At 31.6% G+C, this 16,549-nt stretch overlaps 1 protein-coding gene across 1 annotated transcript; it reads right to left on the reverse strand.

The window, feature by feature from the left end:
- Positions 1 to 8,667: 8,667 nt before the first annotated feature.
- LOC114309917 (14-3-3 protein 7) lies at positions 8,668 to 12,959 on the reverse strand. The gene is made up of 7 exons (XM_028255791.2): positions 12,530 to 12,959; positions 10,967 to 11,273; positions 10,368 to 10,455; positions 10,103 to 10,212; positions 9,858 to 10,006; positions 9,099 to 9,133; positions 8,668 to 8,911 (listed from the first exon to the last, which is right to left on the reverse strand). Exons 1-7 carry the CDS (start codon positions 12,594 to 12,596, stop codon positions 8,906 to 8,908), a joined length of 762 nt encoding a protein of 253 aa, XP_028111592.1. The 5' UTR covers positions 12,597 to 12,959; the 3' UTR covers positions 8,668 to 8,905.
- Positions 12,960 to 16,549: the final 3,590 nt, after the last annotated feature.

The following is a 16,549-nucleotide window of genomic DNA, read 5'->3' on the forward strand; positions in this document are numbered from 1 at the left end:
AGAAACTGTGTTAAGTGGAGAGTAGGAAATGGTGATACTATCTCTTTTTGGAATGACTGGTGGTGTGGGAAACAACCATTGGCCAAAAATCATAATTCCACTCATGATAATGACTCAACCATGGTAAGCACTATTCTTAACGATGAGGGGAATTGGGACACTGATATCCTTGTCAACCTTGTGAACCAACAAGACCTCCAAGAGATCATAACAATCTATAGGCCCAAATTCGTGACCTACCCAGATACTCCCTCCTAGAATGGGTCCACAACTGGTATTTTTACCACTGCATCTGCTTACAAAATTATCACTAATCAAGAAAGAGATGGCAGAGATTGGAAATTGCTCTAGAAAATGAAAATTCCTCATAAGTTAAAGTGCTTCGTCTGGCTTATTTTGAAAGGCAGATTTCCTACCAACCACTTGAGGCTTGTGCGAAACATGGCATCATCTGATCTTTGTCCTAGATGTGGCCTACTTAGTGAGGATATGAGTCACCTCTTCAGAGATTGCACCAATTCCAAGACTGTCTGAACTGCAATTACAAACCATGCCTGGTGGGAGCAAGGATGTGGACAACCTTTGTTTGAATGGGTTTCCTCAAATTTGAAAAACAAAATGTTTCTTCGTGGTTTTAATTGGCCCCTTATCTTTACTGTCACTATTTGGCAGATTTGGAAGAGACATAATAAAATGGTTTTTGACAACATCTTGAACCCTATTCAAACCAATTTTAAGAACATAAGGTTTTATGTTCAAGAGATTGAATAGGCTCTCTATTCCCCTCTCCACTCCAATCCTTCTCAACCTAGACTAATCAACTGGTCTTTTCCACCTACAGGTAAACTCAAGCTTAACACAGATGGATGCTCTAAAGGAGACCTAGGCCATGTTGGATATGGAGGACTACTGCGGGATGAAACTGACACTTGGCTATGGGGATACTATGGAAAACTAGGGCACTGTTCAAGTTTGGAAGCTGAAATATGGGCATATATAGGGGACTAACCATCCTCTTCCAAAAAGGTATCATGAATGTGAAAATTGAAATAGATTCTGAACAAGCTATCATCCAACTCCAAGATGGATCAAACTACAACTCACCTCATAAGGCCCTCATTGAAGACACGAAGTTCCTCCTGAAGAGATGCAATTGCTCCCTTAGCCACTCCTTCCACGAGGGGAACTGAGTTGCTGACAAACTAGCAAATTCGGAAGTAACCTAGGATGTTCATGTGGTAGTCTTAAAAGACCCACTTGAAGAAGCGAGATCTCTAGTCATAGATGACATGACTGGAGTAAGTCTTGCGAGGGACTGACTTTCTTGAATTATAAAGGATACTTTACCTATTGTTTGCTATTATTTCAGTTGAATTGAAAAAGAAAAGAAACAAACATAAACTGAATTGAAATTAAATATTAAAATTGAATTTGTCTCTGAATTACATAAACTGAAAATAAGAATAACAAGGTTATAAGACTACAAGATCACTTTACAAGCTAACTGCTATGCCTAATTGTAAGAAAGAACTACTCCTGAGATATCTAATTGCTATCCCTAATTTCACAAATGTTTTGAATGGGTTTGAAGGTCCTCCCATCTTCGAATTTTCACTTTTAATTTCTCTACACTGGCCATAACCACTATAACCAAGCACGCCTCTCCCCCATTACTTGGAAAGTTGCCCACTCAATGTAATTGCTTTCAACTGCCTTCTTTGACTGCTTACCTTTTTGGTCACATTTCTTGCACTAAGAAGTCCACCTTGCATGCCTTCAACTTGAAGCTTAACCAAAAGGCTAAAGATAGGAATATCAAATTTTTTATCAAATAAAATATAAATTTTACATTCATGTGAGACATTTAATTATTCATTTGAAAAAAAATTTAGGACCTATAACATTTTTCTAACCAAAACTCTTGAGTCGCGTCAGCAGCTCCGTTAACCGGCCAAATTCAATATTGTAGTACCTAACAGTCATCCTGCACAAAACCAAACTACCAAGACTTAAACCGTGTTGTTTGAGAAGGATGTTGGGTTGGGTTGAGTGCCCTGGCTGATATGTTAAGGGCTAATTTGTGAAAAATTTACACTAATAGAGTTCTATATTATTTAGTCTAAGGTTTAATTTTTTTGGGTGATAAAGATATCTTGATGAATAAATAGGTGACGTGTGTATTGATATGTAATATTTGGATAGATAATTATATAGATACGTAACGTATGTACAAATTGTATAAATAGGTAAATTTTGAATAAATTTGAATCTTTTTGGACAGATCAACGACTTTTTAACCCAAAAAATTTTAAGCTTAGACTTATTAACTCAAAAATTTCATAAATGAACCTTTGATGTGAGTCACTTGTGTATTAATAAAGGGGTTGGTTGACTCGCAGGTTAAATTTGTCAACATGCTACAAATAACTTCACTCCTTATTTGTATACATATAATTTCGGTGCACATGTTTAGGTGTAATTTTTTTTGGGGTATTTTTTTTAAGGTCCCTGATATTATGATTTTATAGTATAAAGGACATCAAATATTTTCATGATGTCTAAGGTCCCTTAACAGGATCCAGAGAAATTTCAGTCCCAGAGAAATTCTCTCCAGAGAAAATTGAAATCCAGAGAAATTTCAGTCCTAGAGAAATTCTCTCCAGAGAAAATTGAAATCCAGAGAAATTTCAGTTCCAAGGAAATTCTCTCCAGAGAAAATTGAAATTTCTCTGAGTACAAACTAAATCCAGAGAAAATTGTGGAAAGGAAATTTGTATGGCTATCTAGGAAATTTCTTTGACTTCGCAAATTTCTCTGGCTCTATTAACTACAATTAAACCCATGTCTAACAAACCCACAAACCCACAAATTTCTCTGGTTCAAAACCAGAGAAATTCTCTTCAAACCAGACAAACTAGAGAAATTCTCTCTATTTACAGTAAAGTTGTATTTTTATGAACAGAACTTGGTGATTGAGTTCAAAAACCATAGAATTTCTCTGGTTTCAACCCAGAGAAAATTCAGTTAAAAAATCAAAGAATTTCTCTAGTTTCAACCAGAGGATCACTTTTCTCATTAATCTACACTTGGCTTCAATTTCTATTTTTGTGAACTTAAGAATATAGGATTCAGATCCTCCAGTACAACAGCACACCAACATTTCAATAGTCAATGTATTGCTTTTTGTCAAAACATAATTGGAAATGCTAAAAGAGAACAAATACACATCCAGAGAAATTTCAGTTCCAAGGAAATTCTCTCCAGAGAAAATTGAAATTTCTCTGAGTACCAAATAAATCCAGAGAAAATTGTGGAAAGGAAATTTGTATGGCTATCCAGGAAATTTCTTTGACTTCGCAAATTTCTCTGGCTCTATTAACTACAATTAAACCCATGTCTAACAAACCCACAAACCCACAAATTTCTCTGGTTCAAAACCAGAGAAATTCTCTTCAAACCAGACAAACCAGAGAAATTCTCTCTATTTACAGTAAAGTTGTATTTTTATGAACAGAACTTGGTGATTGAGTTCAAAAACCAGAGAATTTCTCTGGTTTCAACCCAGATTAAATTCAGTTAAAAAATCAAAGAATTTCTCTAGTTTCAACCAGAAGATCACTTTTCTCATTAATCTACACTTGGCTTCAATTTCTATTTTTGTGAACTTAAGAATATAGGATTCAGATCCTCCAGTACAACAGCACACCAACATTTCAATAGTCAATGTATTGCTTTTTGTCAAAACATAATTGGAAATGCTAAAAGAGAACAAATACACAGAACTGTACGTGTAACTTGGAACAAAGTAGAACCACACCAAGTACTTGACTCCATACGGGTATCCATCTTTATTGGAAGTTCATCAAACAAAATAATTACTGTGTTAGATATAAACTGTAATCTTCAACAAAGACGACATCACTTAGAAGAATCTTTAGAAGTGAACTTAAGTGAAATACTATTGACGCAACCAGTACCGATCAAAAATATCATAGAGTATAACCCAGCGCCGTCGGAAGCGAACCTGGATCAACGCTGCACCAAAACACATGTCCGGAGCCGACAAAGTAGCTCGATGTCGCGGATCTTCAGTCCGGCGTAGGAGATGAAGATGAGCGCCTGGATCACGAGGGCTTCGGAGACGAAGATGTATGGGATTGCGATGAGAGGAAAGGAGAGAAGGAGAACGAGGCCGGGAATCTCCACTGGGTAAAGCTTTGGGAAGTATTGGAAGATGAGAAGGACTGAGAGTCGGGTTGTTGGGGATGGCAGTGGGTCAGATGATGAAGATAATATAAAGGACTGAAATTTCTCTGTTGTATGTTTAGGGATCTTAGACATCAAAAAATAATTTTGTGGATCTCTTCCATTATGAAAAGTGGGAGAGGGACCTTAGACTAATTTTCCCATTTTTTTTTAGGGTAATTTATATTTTGCCCCGTCTATATTTGGCTACTTTCTCATTTTAATTTTTGAATTTTTTTTTTTCTTTGACCCTTCATATTTCAACTTTTTCTCAATTTATTCCTAAATCTAACTTATATTAAAAATTATATAGAAATGGCATATTGGCAGTTTCATGGCATAAAATATATTGGAGTTTGAGTTTGTGTCAATGAATTATATATAATAAAATATTTTTATATCATGTGATTGTCAATGTGTCATTTTCTATCTAATTTTTAATAAAAATTTATATTAGGAGTAAATCGGAAAAACTCAAACCATGAAGGGGAAAAAAAAATTAAAGTCAAAGTGATAAAATGGTCAAATATAAAAGGACAAAGTGTAAATAATCCCTAAAAAAATAAAAAATAAAAATTCTAATACCATTAATCAGGTGACATCCATATTTTCACCCCCACATTTTTCTTAATTTGATTGATTTGTATATTTATTTATGAAATATTATTGTAAATAGCATCATACATTTGATTGATTTGTAAGTTGTCAAAATTTAAAATAAATAAATATTTTTTTGAGTAAAGCACTAATAAATTTCATAATATGATCTTATAAACGGTTTAGTTTTTCTTTTTCTTTTTTTCTTATGAATCTAAAGGTCTCATTAAAGTAAAAATTACACAAAACGGTAGTCACTTATGCGTTTGAGTTTAATTTTTTAGAGATAAAAATGGGTTTATCTAAATGTGAAATTATACATTTGGGTAATCCACACTATAGAGGTTTTAGATTTTCTCTAATTCTAGAATAAATCCCATATAACACTCCAATAATACAACACTTTAATGTAATACACTAAAAAATTTCTTAGTATATTTTTTTCAAACGTAACAATGTAACAGCCCAAACTTTCCTGAAACGTAATACTCCAATGTAACACATAAAAAAACTCTCTAGTGTACTTTTCTCAAATGTAATACTCCAATCAATATAATCTCAAACGTAACACTCTATAACACACATAAAAACACTAAAAAACTACTAAATATACTTTTTCTAAACGTAACACTCATAATTTGAAATTACACATTTATTCAAAACTTACTAAGGAATTTTTGTACTCATTTTAGAATAATTTGAATAATCTCATATCTTTTTTTTAGAGTGTTACATTGGAGTATTACATTTGGAAAAAATATACTAAGGAATTTTTTTGAGTGTTACATTGGAGTGTTAAACTAAAGAGTTTTTTTTGAGTTACATTAGAGTGCTATGTTTGGAAAAAGTATACTAAGGAGTTTTTTTTAGAGTGTTACATTGGAGTAGGGGTGCAACTCGGGCAGATTTGGTTGGGTTGGAAGGTTGTCAAACTCCAGCCCAAGTTGTGTTGAGACATACCTAGGTCCGAATTATAACCCGAGGTTGCCTGTCCAAGCTCGACCCGAGTTAAACCCAAATTGCCTAAGTTGCTCGAATTGTAAATAAATTTTAGTTTTTTTTTTTTTTTTTTTTTGCAGCTGCATTATTAAATTATTAAAATTTGACTCCATTTACATTTTTTTTATTATAGAAAATCATTAATACCATCAAAATAAATAATTTATATAATGTAAAAGAGATGTTATAGTAATCTTTACAATTTATGAGTGAAAATAAAATAAAATAAAAAGAGAAAGATTTTATGTTATTTATATATATAATATATATTCAATATGATTTAATAATCTAAATTACTTTAATATCATGTAAAGACTAATAATTTATATGTATATTTAATATTTTTATATATCTATATATGTATAATTCGGGTTTCGGATTGTTTAACGTCTTGGCTCAAACCTGTCCAAAATGTAATTCAAGCTTTTGAATTTTTACCCAAACCCGTACCAAATTTAAAAATACCTTATCCAAGCCCTAAAAAAATTCAAACTGGGTTCGGGTTGCTCGGATTGAGTCAGCTCAAGTTGCATCCTTACATTAGAGTGTTATGTTTGAGTGTTACAAATTGAAATTATATATTTACTCAAAGCTTATTAAAGAGTTTTTGTACTCCTTTTGAAATATTTGAAGAATCTCGCTTCCTTTTGGAATGTTTAAAGAATTCCATATTTCAAGTTATTTTTGTACTTCTTTTAAAATATTTGAAAAATCTTACATTTCAAGTCATTCAAAATAAAAAAGATTTCCATATAAAAATTGATCCTAAATTTTGATTCTCATAGGTTGTGTATCTTACCATTCTAACATGAAAGAAAAAAAGAAAAGAAAAGAAAAGAAAAGAAAACATAATAGAAATAAGGGTATAACTATAAATCTAATTTTTAAATAATATATTAAATTTACCTTTCCAAAATAAATAGGACTAATTGGCCTATAAGAAAACTTTTGGAACTAATTGGATCACCATTCCTCAATATGAAATTTGTAAGTAAAATTTCCAAAATTTTTAAACAATTACAAATAAAACTCCAAGGTTTCCGCCACCTGCCAAAATAATATTGTGTTTTAATTTGCCAATTTAAATTCTAATATTTTAATTTGTTTTAAATCTAAATCATTCATCTATTTTAATTAAATAAAACCGACGAAAAAATAGTATTTTACTTATTAAACTTAATATAGGTATACATAAAATGTCTAAAATAACATTTTCATTAAGTTTAATAACTGAAATACGTATTTTCTCATTGATTTTACTTAACAAAAATATACAAATAATTTATATTAAAAACAAATCAAAAATTTAAAGTTGAAATTGATAAAATTAAAAACTGAGGTTTATTTTTTATAAGACTCAAATCCTGAATTTATTTATTTTTTTAATAATAATTTCCCATAATTTTTTCAATCCTACAAGAATGAATTAGTTGATGATTCTTTTTCTTCCCAAGGACCAATCCCCACGTACCCCTATCAATCTCAATCTCTCCTCCAAAGTGCATAATATAATAGGGCCCAAAAGGTTTGTTGTATAGTTTTGGTATGGAAAACAGTTATGATAATGATCTCTCATGCAAAGAAAAGTATGATGCCGTGTGATAGCAAAATTCAGTTCCTTAGATCCTACATCTACACTTTAATTCCCTTTTCCTATCAAGCTTTTGAATTATTAAAAAGACAGTTAAATGACTCTTGGGTTTGTTGAAGCAAATTCAATTTGAAAGTAAATCCTATCTCCACTAGAATACTAGAGATCCTAGTTATTAAACAACGTTTGTATATAAGTATTATAAGTACTAGGTTTATATGTTTTAGTTTTCATATTCTATCTTCTTCTCCTCCTCCTCTTATTCTATCTTCTCCTATGGCGGTTTCGCTTGAAGCTTTAGCAATGGCGGGTGTGAATTGCGATGATTGCAATATCGGCAGCATTGAAGAGTGGGAACGAATCTCCATGTTGCAAATACCTCCTTATTTACTGGCCAAGAAAAAGAAGAGAAAATTTGAAAGGAGAGTTCGCGATGTACCAGGAGATATTGGCTGCGATGGCTGCGATGGTGATCATCTAGGTAGTAGCAATGGCGAGGAAAAGAAAATCAAGAAAAGAAGCATGAAATCAATGGCAATGTGGATTATCAAGATAATAGTAACAAAACTCTCTCTGATGTTTAGGATGCCAATGAGAAAGAGATGGTGTATATGATTTTGCATCTTCTAGTTGTGAGACTCGTACGATTTGTAAGGGATCACCTCAATCGTTAGGCTTTTACTATTAAAAAAATTGCAAATCAATGGTTTTTTCACAAACTATTTACAAATTCATGACTTTAATTATTAAAGTTGATAAAGTGTATCATTGATTTGAAATTTTTTATTTAGAAAAATCAGTGAATTGCAATTTTCTCTTTGTTTTTGAAAAAAATTGCAAATCAGTTGAAAGATAAAAAAAAAAATTACAAAATTTTCGCTTCAATTATTAAAATTGATAAATTTTACCGCTAATTTGTAATTTTTTTTAGTCTTTTAACTAAATTGCAACTTCCCTTTTATTTTTCACATGTTCTGATTTTTAGATTTGGAGGAAAAAAAAAATCCCATTACTTATATAGAACCCAGATGGGTGAATGACTGTACTCATTAGGAAATTATATTTTTAAAATGTGTATATATATATAATATTTGGCTAGAATTATGTGGAGGTGACATTTTATAATTAAAATTCATTTTTGTGGATACTTTGCTCCAACACAATAATTGTCCATTCAACCGCATTATTCTAAACAGTACGGAAATTTTTAAAGCAATTAAAACAAGAAGCTCATCTGATCTGAACAAAGTAGACTCGAAAAGAGGCTCAGAAACAATGAAATAGTGAGTCGAGTTCACAACCACAATAGCAATAAACTTATCAAAGTAGACATCAGTGATAGTCTTAAAAACATTATGTAAGCCATAAAATACACAAGCCAATTACTCCCTAATCGTTCCGTTATGGTAATAACATAAGAATTTTCCCACTCTGCATCCCTCGTCAACAAGCCCACCACCTAAACGCCACCCACTATTTCTGCAAAATTCACACACAAGTGGTTGATGTAAGAAAGAAATAAAGAATATATCAAACACAACCGATCTTTCTAAGAGGCACAGAAGGCAACTGTTGTTGCCATCGTCAACCTCACCTACCACGAGTTTAGAAACACGGGCTTTAATAGTATACGTTAAAAAAGAGTGATTTCATTCATATTTCTTACCTCCGCTGTAGGTTCTTCACCTTTAGACTGCTCACCTGCCAATTTAGATGACACATTTGCACAAAGAAGAAAAATCTCAGTTAGCTGTTTAAATGTAGAAATCGGGATTCTAAGCAAACCATTACCAAGCAATGCAACAAAAGCACAAACCAAGAAAAAGCTTTTGTAAAAGCAGAGGTCAAAATATGATACTCCATTTGGGTTCACTACCAGAGTTCAAATGTTGATTTCTTAATACCCATTTGACATTGAAAATTTGGTGCCCATAAATTAGGTTGATGTTTAACGCAATCACATAGATACAAGTGGATTTCTGTTTTATTATTATTACGTTCTTATTGAAACTGCTGCAGTTAGATCTTGCAATTAAAACAAATGACAGAGAGTACCAGGTCTTACTAAAAGCCAGATCATTGTGGTTTGATCATCTTAAGTTGTCTACATAACTAGGTTAATAATATTCGAACATTAACCTTGATCTTCATAAACTTTAAACTTTCTAGAGCAATACAGTAACACGACGAGAAACATGAATGATGTTAATCTAGCCATGTTTGTCCTAAGCTAGACAGAAACTGCAACCCGCATAAACACGCTAGTGCCAAAAAAAGCTGGCAAATAAATTTATCAAATCAACAGAGGATCCAACTTTCTACTGTCTTTCCTCTTTTTTTTTTTTTTTTTTGCATTGGGTCCTTTCATCTACTGATCTAAGCCAGCCAAGTAACAGGGAGGGGGAGAGAGAGTTGTAACAGTTACCTCCCTCTTCCGGCAGATCTGAGGTCCATAATGTAAGGTTATCTCTAAGAAGCTGCATTATAAGAGTGCTGTCCTTGTAGGAATCTTCATTGAGGCTATCAAGTTCAGCAATGGCCTCATCAAATGCTTGTTTAGCCAGATGGCAAGCCCTGTGCAAAACAGACAGCATTTCACATACAAACCCTAATAAATGCATCACCTTTAATGAGAGAGAGAGAGAGAGAGAGAGAGAGAGAGAAATCAACCTCTCAGGGGAATTCATAATCTCATAGTAAAAAACAGAAAAGTTCAGAGCCAAGCCAAGTCTGATTGGATGAGTAGGGGTCAGCTCTGTTGAAGCAGTTCCAATGGCAGCCTGCAGCATAACATATCCAACTAATGTTCTAAGTCTGAGAGCCAAAACACAACCAATAAAAGACAAACACACTGAAAATAAAAGAAATTAGTGGAGAAAGAAGCAACACTCGGACATAAAAGGTTATCTGGCAAAGAAAGTAGGAGGGCAAAAACCTCGTAAGCCTTCAGTGCCTGATCTGCCACCTCTTTACGATCATTTCCAGCTTTAAACTCAGCTAAATAACGATAATAATCTCCTTTCCTGGAATGTGAGAAAGAAGGGATCACAAACAACATTAACTTCAGCAGGCAAAATATATGAAAGAACTATGCATACTCAATCTACCAAACACGGTATACTCAACTCAATAAATGCAAGCTCCTCCTCACCTAGTAATATTTAAAGCATTATTTGCAAATATTTAAGATAAAATTATTTAATTCGATTGAATAGCAAAATGGAAGCCAAGCAACTTGCAGTGTTGATCAAAACTGTGCACCACATATTTGTTACAAAGACATACAGGCTTGTTACTTTGACATTTATATCCACACGATCAACATCCAATTCTTATTCCAATTGTTTGCGATCAGCTATCTTCTTCAAACATTCCATCCAAAGAGGACTGAATTAATTAATAGTTTGAGAGACACCAGATGTATTCTCTATGTATCTCAATCCATAATCAAGTGTTACTCATTTGTTAGTCCCTCAAATCATGGAAATCTAGACGAGAAAGGGTAGACTAATATTTTACAAGGAAGACTCTCACATCTTATGGTAGAAAACAGTTGATTCTCCTGTTGAGGATGATGGGAGGAGGTGCTCATCAATGACAGCCAATATGTCATTGCATATCTTTGCAAGTTCATCTTCAACCCTCTGTCGGTATTCCTTTATCCTCTTCACATTTTGTTCATGCCCCTTGCCCTCCTCCTTCTGTTCAATAGAAGACAATATCCGCCAGGAAGCCCTTCTTGCCCCAATGACATTCTTATACCCAACTGAAACCAGATTCCTCTCCTCCACAGTGAGTTCCACATCCATTTTAGCAACTTTCTTCATTGCTTCAACCATCTCTGCAATCATATAATTTATGAAGAAACATACAAACATAAAATTTAGATGAAGTAAACCAAAAAATTTACCCTTTTTTTTTTATGTCCTATGTGCTAAAGAAGGGGTCTTAGATTGAAGCATCCAGTTTTTCCTTCTGGACGAGGATGCTAATTATAAGAGACAGTGAAAACATTTGAAGAAAACAATCGCACCAAAATTAAACTAAATGTTGAAATCACATTATTCAAAGAATCATCTAATTTAAGGGATTCCACATAAACTAACCAAATCATCCTAAGCCTTGTATCCTAATTAAGTGGGGATCGAGCGCCTATGGGGTGCTTGTGCCCTGCAACTATTGAGAGGCTCGCTTAGTCCCTTGCAGGAGCTCGAGCGTTGTCGGCTCAAATTTAGCCATTTTTATAAGCATGTAGTCCTTTTTCCTTTAAAAGATGATTATTACATCCTTTTAAGTATGTTAGTGACCACTGACCATTGAAGATGGAGATCAAAGCAAGGAGATTCATGAAGGCTATTAGATCTACGATGTTTAATGATGCCAAGGCTGCTTTGGAGCAGAAATCAAAATTGTTGAACCTAAATTTGGTTAAGAGGCTGTAATTCCTATCGTTCAAGTCTTGAAACTGTTTGATTCAATAGTGGATTGCTTTTGTGTGTTAGGATCGTGATTTTCTATTTTTTAGGGTTTCAGCATTAAATCTTGTGTCTCGTCGAGGTTGATTGCCTAGATTTTAATGAGACTACTAGATTAGATGATTTAATTGTTTAAACTAGTTTTCCACAAATACATCAATTTGCCCACCATCTAAAAAAAAAAACTAATTGTTAGTTTGTATTAATATAAACTAAGCAAAATTCTTCATCAAAGTGATTAAATTTTGGGGGTAATTTCACATTAGTGTATATTTGAAAAAATATTTTTAGATTAGTGATAAACTTTACAAATATTAAAAAGTAAAAGTATAAACTTTTCCATAAATTTGCAATTAAAAGTTTTGAAAATAGCTCTGACATGTAATTTCCCCTATCACTTTTCTGATAATCAACAACAACCTACTAATAAAAACCCATTCAAAAAATCCAAAGCAAACACAACCTCAAGGCAGTGAACTAATATTGACGGTTGTAAACTTGGGATGTAGATAAAAATAGGGAAAACATGAAAATCTATAACTTGGAAGGCAAATGGCATATCATATACACATACATACATAGACAGAGATTGAAAAACAAAAAAAAAAAAACAAAGCAATACCATCGTATCTCTCGGCTTGCTCTGCAAGTCTGGCCGAGTAAACCTGTTGCTCTCTCTCCTTCTCCATCGCTGCAATCCCTCTCGCTCTCTCTCTCTCTCTAGAAAAGTAGTACTCTGTTTGGGTGTGTTTGATCTGAGGGCTTGGTAACTGGTTTGAGGCAGGGAAGGGGGGTGAAGTAGATGAATAGGCCGTTAGATTGGAGGTTTTTGGGATGAGTGGGGTTACGATCGACGGTTGGAAATTAATCTTGTGACGCGTGAACACTTTCAAAATGAAAATAGTTGAATGTTTATTTTCAAGAAGTATATTTTTTTTGTCAAATACTTTTTCACATCTTCCATTCCCAACCAAACAAAACGGTTCTATCTTAAAAACAAAAAAAAAAACAAACAAAACGGTTGTTTTCTTTTTGACTTTTCCAATTTTATGCGTCAATCCAAAATCCAAATGTATCAACAATGTTACTTTTTATCAAATTTTGACACGTTTCAATTGTCTGAATTTATGTATATCAATCGTTTGATTGATTATTCAGAAAGATGTCAATTATCCGAACATATATCGATTGACACACGGCATGATAAGAGTGACCACTACGATTAATAAATATAGCAATTACAATTGACAAAGGTGACATTCATCGTTCGACTATGACATTCGGACAGAACCAGACTAGTTATATTTCAATGGACTAAGCATTTTTTAAAATTTTATTATCACAAATATATTATACTTATCATTTTGTTACTCAAAAAATATTTTTTAACCAACTTTCCTATCATACCCACGTACCAGATCTAAAATCTAACAAGTTAAGAGGGATTTCAACGGTTATTATTTAATCATGTTATTGTCAAAATTTAATACCATAGAAACTAAGGCCAAGTTTGGGAAGACTAAAAAAGTGTACTTTTTGTCTTTTTGGACTAAAAAATTGAGGTTGAAAATATGGATGTTTGGGTTAACTTTTTGACTTTTTATTGAAAAATGTGTAATAAAAAATTGTAAAAATTGATTTGTAGGGAAAAATTTTAATTGGGAGTTGTGCAGCCGTAATTGTTGACTTTTGGTGAATAGTGTTAACTTTTTAACTTTTTGAGTAACTTTTTGACTTTTTGACTTTTTTTGAAGTCCCCAAACTTGGCCTAAATACACACTTTAGCAATTTACTATATATGTTAAATTCAAACAATTCTATCAATTGTGTCGAGGAGTAGCATGTTGAATTTTAATACGGTACATATGTGACTATTGTCTATTTACTTCTTTAGATTTGTATATTGCCTTAAAAAAACATGTATTTTTTTACATAAATTCACTAAAATTAATAAGTTAATTCAAAAGAAAATATGAAAAAAAATATATTAATCACCATATTAAAATAATTTTTAATTTAAAAGAAAATTTGAAGACATTCCTTTAGAAAATATTAAATATGTTAATTAGGTACATTTAATCATATCTTGTAAAAATTGAATTATTGTAAAAAAAATAGCATATGTACTCCTCGAGCGAATCTATCAAAATATGATATTTTGACATTATAGTGTTCCAAAATAAGGCATTAACACAATTAAAATAGCAGGATCTAGTAGAAATAAGCTAAGTTCTATCTAGCTTTACATAATCAAGAAAGAAAGAATAATAAAATAAATTTGTAACTAGTTTATGGTCAACTTATGAGATGTTGATTTTAAATTTTCTTTCAAAATTTGGGAGTTATATAAAAAAAGTATTGAGTGCTACTTTTACTAATATTTTATGAGATAAAAATAATTTAAATAAAAGCAAATGTTATACAAACTATCAAATTTAATAAATTTTTCTTACTCATTGTTATGGCATAAAGTAATAAAACTTTGATATGTAAACTTGAGACCCACTATAATGATATGATTAGTGTTACATTTGTTATTAAAAGTGTTTTTTTAAGAATTGTTTATTTGTATAGCATTACTTCATTTCTTTTATGGCATAAAGAAATTGTTTTTTTTTTAATAATAATAAAAAAAAAAAGTGTCAGAAAACAAGAAAGGAGATTTAAAAATAAATCTACCATCATAATCATCTAACCTTTTTCTTCATTATTTGTTAATACAAAGATTAAAGATATATAAAAAAGAGATCTCACTTCACTTATTTACACTTACACTTCCAATTTATTTTTTAATGTCTAAAATTATACAATAAATGGCATAATTCTTCCCCTTTGACAAGAGAGTTGGGGGCTAAATTTAGCCACTACAGGACGAAATTGGCTAAATTAGCCACAACGCGACAAAAACGCTTCAGGATTGTATCTACCATACGAAGAGGGGTGAAATTACCAAATTACCCCTGGGTCTTTGTTCACACTATCACACCCTCGAAAAAACAAAAAGAACATTTGCCACGTAATGTATACAAAATCCTGAACTGAGCCACGTAAAAAAATAAAGTTAAAAATTAATGTATACAAAAAAAATTTACCAAAAATCTTTTTTTACATTTGCCACGTAAAAAAAAAAAGAACATTTACGAAATTAATGTATACAAAATTTTTTTGACAAAACCGTAAATTTAAAAAAAAGAATGACAAAAATACGGCTCATACAAAAAATGGAAAATAAATTTTAAAAAATAGAAATGAGCATTTGCCACGTAATTTATAAATAAATAAAACACATGAAATCCCATTTTTGAAATATAAATACAAATTAAAGTATACAAAAAAAAAATTGACAAAACCGTAAATTTAAAAAAAGGAACAACAAAAATACGGCTCATCCAAAAAATGGAAAATAAATTTTAGAAAATAGAAATGAGCATTTGCCACGTAATTTACAAATACATGAAACACATGAAAGCTCATTTTTGAAATATAAATACAAATTAATGTATACAAAAAAACAAAATGACAAAAACGTAAATTAAAAAAAAAGAACGACCAAAATACGGCTCATCCAAACAAAAAAAAAAATTTAAAACATAAAAACAGAAATTAGCATTTGCCACGTAATTTACAAATAAATAAAACACATGAAAACCCATTTTTGAAATATAAAAAAAATTAATGTGTACAAATAAAAAAATGACAAAAATGTAAATTAAAAAAAATAAGGACAAAAATACGCCTCATTCAAAAACATTTAAAAAAAAAATATATCCAAATTCAGTCTAAACGGAGGCTGACGTGGAGGACCACTTTCATTGCCTCACACGCAAAAGTTGAACATGAAGGGCGGTTTGGTAATTTAACAGGAAGACACCTCAGCAAAAAATTAAAAAATCTTTTCCAAACCAGACGTTTTAACCTCAAATTAAAATAGTTAAAAAAAAAGTCAAAAAATCAATCCGCTTCCCATACGGAGGCACAATGTTATTATAGGAGTTTCTATTCCACTTATGACCCATATAGTTCTTCATCATCATCATGATGAGGTCAAACAGGACGATGCAAAAATGAATGATTGGGTGGGATTCGTGGATAGACGTATAATGCTGTATTTAATTGAAAGATTTAAAAAAAAAATTAAAAAGAAAAAATAAAACGTGTAAAATTATGTAAAATATAGATATATTTTATTCATATTAACTTACTTTTTCATTTTTTTTTTTCAAATTCCTTCTTAAATTTATCAATCAAAACACAGTATAAGTAGAATTGGATGGATATTAAGGTTCCAATTCACTCTCCAATCACGCAGAAAAAGTTGCCATTGGTCCCCCGCAAATCACGATCACCTCCTTTTATTTTACCTTCTTTTCTAATCCAATGAATGAGAGAACAACCCTTTTGAAAAGCATCTATTTCCACGCCACAACTTCTCAATTTATATTATTTTTTAGATATTAATAAATGCAATATTAGAATATTGATTTTTACTAAATAACTAATTATAGAAGGGAAAAAAAAAAGGAAACATGAGTTGGACGTATATACATATAAATAAAGAACAATGAGAAATTTTACTTAATATTTTGAATTTTAAGTTGAATTTTATGACCACTAGCAATTGATTCAAATTCATTTTTCTATT

Source organism: Camellia sinensis, chromosome 3 (genome assembly GCF_055761805.1).
Source record: "Camellia sinensis isolate YWXY chromosome 3, ASM5576180v1, whole genome shotgun sequence".
Classification (NCBI taxonomy): Eukaryota; Viridiplantae; Streptophyta; class Magnoliopsida; order Ericales; family Theaceae; genus Camellia; species Camellia sinensis.

What these genes read in the sequence shown, in the direction of transcription:
- LOC114309917 (XM_028255791.2), bottom strand. Translation starts at nt 12,596, where the DNA reads ATGGAGAAGGAGAGAGAGCAACAGGTTTACTCGGCCAGACTTGCAGAG. An exon ending in ATTATGAATTCCCCTGAGAG is followed by an intron (nt 10,007 to 10,102) that starts GTTGATTTCTCT and finishes TGTTTTGCACAG; the next exon opens with GGCTTGCCATCTGGCTAAAC. An exon ending in AGATCTGCCGGAAGAGGGAG is followed by an intron (nt 9,134 to 9,857) that starts GTAACTGTTACA and finishes CTAAATTGGCAG; the next exon opens with GTGAGCAGTCTAAAGGTGAA.